This window comes from Myotis davidii, unplaced genomic scaffold, assembly GCF_000327345.1.
Source record: "Myotis davidii unplaced genomic scaffold, ASM32734v1 scaffold88, whole genome shotgun sequence".
NCBI classification, from domain to species: Eukaryota; Metazoa; Chordata; class Mammalia; order Chiroptera; family Vespertilionidae; genus Myotis; species Myotis davidii.
In genome coordinates this window covers 3,677,006-3,684,572 of record NW_006300377.1, presented here as the reverse complement: position 1 = coordinate 3,684,572, position 7,567 = coordinate 3,677,006, and the positions used below count along the sequence as shown (strand labels likewise).

Genomic DNA, 7,567 nt, shown 5'->3' with positions numbered 1-7,567 from the left:
GAAGCTGCGTGCTGCCCACGGCACTGCGGATCTTCTCCAGGACTGGGGAGCAGAAGGAGATTCAAGGAGAGGAATGGTGACTTTCCTTCCCCCGCCTCCAGGAAGTCTGCCCTGACTGACTCTTGCCCTTCGATTACCTGACATTTTCTATGTGTGTCTCCTCCTGCCCCTCCCCATCCTATCCTCGGGTTCCTAACAAGCAGCTCCTACCCTACTTCACCCTCACATTTCTTCCTTCATACAGCCTACATTTCTTAAGTGCGTATCCTCCCGGGTCAGAGAACTGAGAACCAGTCCCAGCCTAGCCGGGCAGCCCTATGGCAAACAGGCACTCGCTCCATGACCACCAGTGTGCAGCTCCTTAACTCCTTAAGAACCACTAAGTTTCATGTATATGACTCCTGCCTCACACGTCACTATCCCATCCTTGGGTAAGACTGTCTCTCCCCTCGGATTGAACTTGCAGGGAAGGGCCATGTCTTCCTGCTTAATCTTCAGGGTTGCCTGAGACATGCCCTGACATTGTGCACGGCCTGCCTCTGGCTTATGTCCTGGAGCAGGCCCAGACCCCCACACCGGCGCAGATGGGAAGAATGCCCTTGGCTGCCATGCGGTGGCAGCTGTCGCCAAGAAGGCCCGGCCTGGTGACTTTCCCCAGGCCCAACCCTGGCCTCTGAAGCTGCTCCCTTCTTCCTCCCAAGAGCTCTGGGAACGCCCTGCTGCCAACGGGGACCCTCCAAGGTTTGGTGCTAGAGAATCAAACCCTTAGGACGGCACCCTCACGTCCAACCAGAGAGCTCCCGGCCCTGACCCCTCCACCAGAGGCTCTCACTCACTCTCCTCGGGCAGCTCATAGTCCTCCGCCTCGCGTTCCATCTGCTGGCACCAGTGCTCCAGCTTCTCCACCTCCGCCCTCAGCATCTTGATGAACCACTCGCCGTCCCGTGGGCAGGGGGACGTGCGGCCTGAGTCGGGGAGGCTACGTGAGCCGCGCTCCATCCAGGAGTCCCGGCGGCCTGCCCCGGGGCCCGGGGTCGGGGCCGGGGCAGGGCCTGGCGACCCATCGGTGGCCGGCGGCTCGTACGGCAGTGGGTAGCCCTCGCGGTAGGCCCACTGGCCCTGCGTGTGGACCGTGCGGAAGACTGAGTAGGTGGGGGCCCGGGGTCCGGGCTGGGGTTCAGAGGCGTGCCTCTGGAAGGAGCGTCCGAACTGCAGGGCCTTGTCTTCTGTGGCCACCGAGGCCAGGCCGGCCAGGCCCTCCAGCTCCAGGTCCGCCTGCACGCCAGCCGTCACACTGTTGGAGCGCTTGAACCTCGCCCGCCTGGTGAGAGAGGTGGCTGTGATCTCTGCCCTCCCCACGGCCTTCACCCCCACCCCAGACTAAAAGGGGATGAGAAAGGAAACCTATATGACCTTTAACTATATTAGTCCTTGTAACAGGTGGGTACATAATATACCTACCTGTGGCATCGCCTCTGGACAGGGTGATACTTACAATAGTTCATCTGTACAGAACAGCTGCTGGCATATGCCCATGGAAACAGACACAGCCCCCATGCTAGAGCATCTCCCTGCAGAAGCGGGGTTGGGGGTGGGGTACCAGAGGGGCCAGGGAGGAGCTAGGGTATTTGCCAATGAATAGAGAGGGATTTCAGCACTTTAACAAGTGCTGCGTCTGCTTTCTGCTTATTTACACCAGCTGTACAGGTAGGTCCTCAGCCCTGCAGACATGAATAAATTACAGGCCAGAGAGACCCATGGGTCCCCAGCTGTAAAGACGCAGAGCCAGCATTTGGACCAAGGGGTGCTGCTTGCTCCACAGCCCAAGCACTTCCCCAGGCACCAGCTGCTGGAACATCAGGAAGAACTGCCTGGAGCAGCTGGGGGGAAGGGAGGTGGGAGCAGCCGGGAGGACTTCTCCTCCTCTAGGGACCCCATGGCTCAGCCCAGAGCCTGGCCAGACACAGTCAGCCGGTGCCAATGGAGTTGAATTAAGTTGTTGGCAGGAATGGCATCAGGCCTGGAAATTTCTTCTTTGCGTTAATAAGCAAATCATATGCAAAACAGAAAGTCCGTTGGTCTTGTTCTTTTTCCCCTCTGGGTTCTATGAAGAAATCAGTGGCCCCTGAAGTGCGTGAGGCTGGGGTCAGACCATACTTGAAGTATGGGAGTCAGGAGATGTAGGGGTGGGTGGAGAGGTGAACAGAAGTTTGAGAGCTGGAATTTCAAGGATCACAAAAGAAAGGCTCTTGTGTCCTAAGCAAACTCTACTCATTATCAGGAGAGAGGGGCTGGGGACCAGCTCTAGGGGCCCCTCCAGCTTCCCAGGAGGTTCCCCCAACCCCCACAACTTCAGCCTTCCTCTTGCTGCCCAGGCCTTCCCTCCCTGCCTGCCTTGCCTGCCTGCTTTCCTCCAGTTGGCAGGCTGCCTGCTGGGAGCTGTTGCTATAGAAACCAGGCCCAGAAGGATGCTGCAGGACCCAGGAAAAAGAGATGCGCTCATGTGCAGTCTCCAACAAGCCCTATGTCCCAACCCCCACCCAGAGAGAGAGAAAGAGAAAATATATCACATTGCCTCTCACATGGTCTTCACCTTGGTGCCTGCCCTGTCCTGCCCTGGTCAAGACCTGCATCACTCTCTGCCTAGACTGTTGGATCAGCCTCCTTTCATACATCTCTGCCTCTACTGAGGAGGGCACAGAAGAGCACTGGTTCAGGAGTCTGACCTGAGTACTAATGCTGGTACTGGTGTTGTTGCTATGTGCCTTTGGGAAGCCACTCACCCTCTAGCTAGGCCATTTAATATACATGTGTACGTGTATAAAATTCTACATGATATATAATTATATATGACATATAAATACACACACTCTATATAAAATGATAGGAATGGACCAGTAATTGTCAAGGTTCTTTTTATCTCTAAAATTATACCTTGCATATTTTAAGATCTGGTACTCAACACTCCCCTCATCAATCCACCCAGGACCGGAATAGTCTCCCTAAAGTTGACCCCTGCTCAAACCTTTTCCACGGCTTCTTCATGCCAACCAGGTATAGTTCAAGCTTCCTGTGTTAGCATCTACCCTAATGCTAGCATATCCTCTGGATGCAGTTCTCTCCAACCTCCTCTCCCCTGCATTCTCCTTGTTCCCCACGTAGATTATACTGGCCCTGGCTCTAAGCCTTTGCCCCTGCTATTCCCCTGCCTAAAATGGCTTCCTCCTCCTTGCTCCCTCTCCATTCTCGGCCCAAGTCTCCTCTTCCTCTGTGAACCTCCAGACTGCCTCCAAGGCCATCCTCTGTACTGTACCTCCCTCAGCAATCTTCTTGCATTTGGAGGCAACCCAACTGTTTGGTTACACTGTTCTCTGTTTCTGGTGAGTCTTATCTAACTGAACTGTTAGGATGCACTTTGGCTCCCTTCAAATATTTTTTGTGCCTTTGGCTCCTTCAGAGCTCCAGCAGTTGCAAACCACACGGACAAAGGTGGGGTGTGCCCCAATAAACACAGTATGGAAGACATGCCTTCCCTGCTTGCTTTCCTGTTACCCACACGAAACATGGATCTGTCCTTTGGCACCACTGGGTTTGCTGCCTTTCACCTGTCCTCGCAGGGGTCCTGAAAGGACCACACATTCTTGATGGAATAGGCCACACAGTCTGGAACAAAAGCACAAGTGCCCCAGGCTTCATGGTTCTCAAGTCAGCATCCACCTCAAGGAGCTCTCTCATTGGGTCTACTTCAAGAAAGACCAACAAAGTTGAGGAGTTTATGGGATTCCTGGAAGCACAATCTTCATCAACACTTCCAGCCAGGGATTTTCACAGCACAGGCGGGGGTCAGTCATCCTTGTGCAAGTGGCATTTGCAACCAGAAGTGTGGGACAAGATCCCCCAAGAGAAGAGCAGTGGAACAAAGAAGCAAAGCCCCAGGGAACACGGGCATTTCATGGGTAGATGGAGACAGTGTACCCCCTAAGGTGCCTACGCCAGAAAGAACAAGGAAGAAAACCAGGACAAAGACACTTAAAGGCAGATAGGGGACAGATGGGTCTCAAGAAGGAGTGAGCAACCAACATGGAAAATGCAGCCGGGTAAGAATGAAAGGTGTCCATTGATTTGGCAATATGGAGGCCAATGGTGATCCGGGCAAGTCGGTCTGGTGGAGTATGGGGGCAGACGCAGATAGCAGGTCGTCAGGAGGTGGAGAAAATGAGCCAATACAGCTCTTGAAAAGAGCTTGTTGAGGAGGGAGGAAGAGAGAAGATAGTGTACCTTTTTAAAATATATATATTCTTATTGACTTGAGAGAGGAAGGGAGAAGGAGAGAGAGATAGAAACATCAATGATGACAGACAATCATTGACTGGCTGCCTCTTGCATACCCCTACTGGGGATTGAGCCCACGACCCGGGCATATGCCCTTGACCAGAATCAAACCTGGGACCCTTCAGTCCACAGGCTGATGCTCTATCCACTGAGCCAAACTGGCTAGGGTGACAGTGTACCTTTTTTAAAAATATATATATTTTATTGATTTTTTACAGAGAGGAAGGGAGAGGGATAGAGAGCTAGAAACATCGATGAGAGAGAAACATCGATCAGCTGCCTCTTGCATACCCCCATACTGGGGATGTGCCCGCAACCAAGGTACATGCTCTTGGCCGGGATCGAACCCGAGACCCTTCACTCTGCAGGCCAACGGTCTATCCACTGAGCCAAACCGGTCAGGGCGACAGTGTACCTTTAATGGAGAGATATTTTTCTTATTTGTCAATTATATCTCAAAAATCTGGGGGAAAGAAGGGAGGGGTATTTTGTTTAGGATGGTTCTCACAAGCCATATCTCAAGTGGGAAGAACTTTTGCGGGGAGGGGATAAACAGAATAATGGCTGTCCAAACAGATCCATGCCCTAATTCCCGGAAGCTGTGGATGTTACCTTCCATGGCAAAAGGGACTTTGTAGATTACTTTAAGGATCTTGAGATGAGAAGAGACTGGATTATCCAGGTGTGTCTAATTTAATCACAAAGGTCCTTATACATGAAAGAGGGAAGCAGGAAAGTCGGAGTCAGAGAAAAGGTTGGGACAATGGAATCAAGGTTGGAGTGACGCCATGTGAGGACAGCCCGCCATTGCTGGCTTTGAAGACAAAAGTGGGCTACAAGCCAAGGAACGCAAACTATCTCTATAAACTGGAAAAGGTGACTAAATGGATTCTTCCCTGTGTCTCCAGGGGGATCAGTCCTTGATTTTAGCCCAGTGAAACCCAGTTCAGACTTCCAACCTCTAGAACAGGGGTGGGCAAACTTTTTGACTCGAGGGCCACAGTGGGTTCTTAAACTGGACCGGAGGGCCGGAACAAAAGCATGGATGGAGTGTTTGTGTGAACTAATATAAATTCAAAGTAAACATCATTACATAAAGGGTATGGTCTTTTTTTTTTTTTTTTTTGTTTTAGTCATTTCAAACGGGCCAGATCCGGCCCGAGGGCCGTAGTTTGCCCACGGCTGCTCAAGAAGCACACTGACCACCAGAAGGCAGACGCTCAATGCAGGAGCTGCCCCCTGGTGGTCAGTGTGCTCCCACAGCCAACCTCCAGGGGCCCCTCCCTGCCAACTGGCCAACCTTCCGCAGTCCCTTACCTCTGCTGGCCACCCCCCGACTCCCCGTAGGCCCCGATCAGGGGGCCAGCCAGCCAACCTCCGGGTTCCTCCCCCCAGCCAGGCAGCCTCCCAATAGGCCTCGATCACCAGCTAAGTCGAGGGACCCACCTGTGCACGAATTTGTGCACCAGGCCTCTAGTAAAATAATAAATATGTACTATTGGACGCCACTAAATTTGTGGTCATTTATTAGAGCAGCAATAGGAAATTAATACAACTTGTAAAGAGAAATCAATTGAAGGTAGAGAAGAAAGTAGTCCAAGGTACCAGAAAATAGGGGAATCCTATATAATAAAAGCCTAATATGTTAAGTGTCCGACCACTTGTTCAACCAGTTGCTATAATGCACACTGACCACCAGAAGGCAGACGCTCCGACAAGTAGGTTAGCTTGCTGCTGGGGTCTGGCCCACCAGGACTGGGCAAGATGAACCAGACACGCCCTGGAGCCCTCTTGCAGTCCCCAATGGGCCCCGACTGGGACTGGGCGAGATGGGCCGGACAGGCCCTGGAGCCCTCCTGCAGTCCCTCCCCACCCAGATTGTGCACCAGTGGGGTCCCTAGGCCTGGCCTGCGCCCTCTCAATCTAGGACCCCTCAGGAAATGTCAGAGGGCCGGTTTGGCCCAATCCCTGCAGGCCAGGCCAAGGGACCCCACCAGTGCACAAATCCATCCACCAGGCCTCTAGTAGATAATAACACACCCAGTGGGCCTCTAGTAGATAATAACTAACACCCAGTGAGCACTTAGTATATGCTGAACACTGTACGTGAATAAACACGCTCAATTCTCACAAATAGTCCCATGATAAGGGTGTGAGTACCACCCCTACGTACAGATGAGAAAACAGAGGCTTAACCCCTAGAGTGCCGGGGAGCGCAAACGCGCTCCTCCTGTCTTTCGCCAAAAGTGCCGGGGGCGCTATCAAAGCTTTGAAATAGAATCCAGTTCTAAGTCTGTTTTTATTAGTGATGATGACATTGCTAAATATGTCAATGTACTAAAGGTTTTCTTAAGTTTTTGAATATGTAACTTCATTTACTTGCGATTCATAATTTTTTTCCTAAACTGCTGTAAAATCAGCAAAAATGCCTTGGCAATTTTAGCATAGTTCCTAGGATACTGGTTGGCACTCAAAGGGTTAAAGAGGTTAAGTGACTCACTAAGATCAGACATGTATCAAGTTAATACAATATGGCTGAGAGGCCAGCTCTCAAACACTCCACTGCCCACCTAGGATTGAGGGAGAGGAGAGGCTTTAATCGGCAAGAGAGATGACTCACCCCTGAGGCAGGACTGGTGGAGAAGGAAAGGGAAGAGATGCAACTAAGTTAGGAGTTGGTCCAGAAGTGGAGAGAGGTCCCACCAGATGACCTCAGCCATGATAATAAAGTGAGCAGAGAGAATGCTGGATACTTGGGGGTGGGGAAATGGGGGGAGGAATGAAAACAAGCAGCTTTAGGGGAGGAGCCTAGCAGAGTGGTTAAGCACCTTACTCTGAAGCCAGACTTCCTGGGACAATACCCAGCACTATGGCTTGTGCCTCAGTTTCCTTACATATATAGAAGATTATAATAGTGCCTGCTCCTAGGATTGTTATGAGACAATAAATGCAAGAAACTTAGAGCAGCACCTGGGCTGCCCATTATAAATGTTAGCTACTCTACAGAGAGGCAGAAAGGATTGCAGCTCTTGCTGAAAAGAAAGGAAGCTGGACAAATAATATCATGGGAATACGCTGAGAACCCAGCTAGGGCATTGTAGTTATTCATTATTATGATTGCTGTTGATCATTTCCATCTGTTCTCCCACAGCACTCTGATTAAAACCTCTTTTATACTCCATATCACATTGTATTGCAGTAAGTTATTTGCATATCTATCTCCCTTTCTAAATAA

General features: G+C 51.2%; 1 protein-coding gene across 1 annotated transcript in view; it reads right to left on the bottom strand.

Annotated features, from left to right (window-relative positions):
• The window catches only part of DLGAP3 (discs large homolog associated protein 3), a 56,664-nt gene that overhangs the window by 3,980 nt on the left and 45,117 nt on the right, over nt 1–7,567 (bottom strand). The window contains exons 11-12 of the mRNA XM_015572778.1: nt 837–1,321; nt 9–42 (exon numbers count right to left, since the gene is read on the bottom strand). Coding sequence (XP_015428264.1) covers nt 9–42; nt 837–1,321 — 519 coding nt within the window. The remainder of the gene's footprint in view (nt 1–8; nt 43–836; nt 1,322–7,567) is intronic.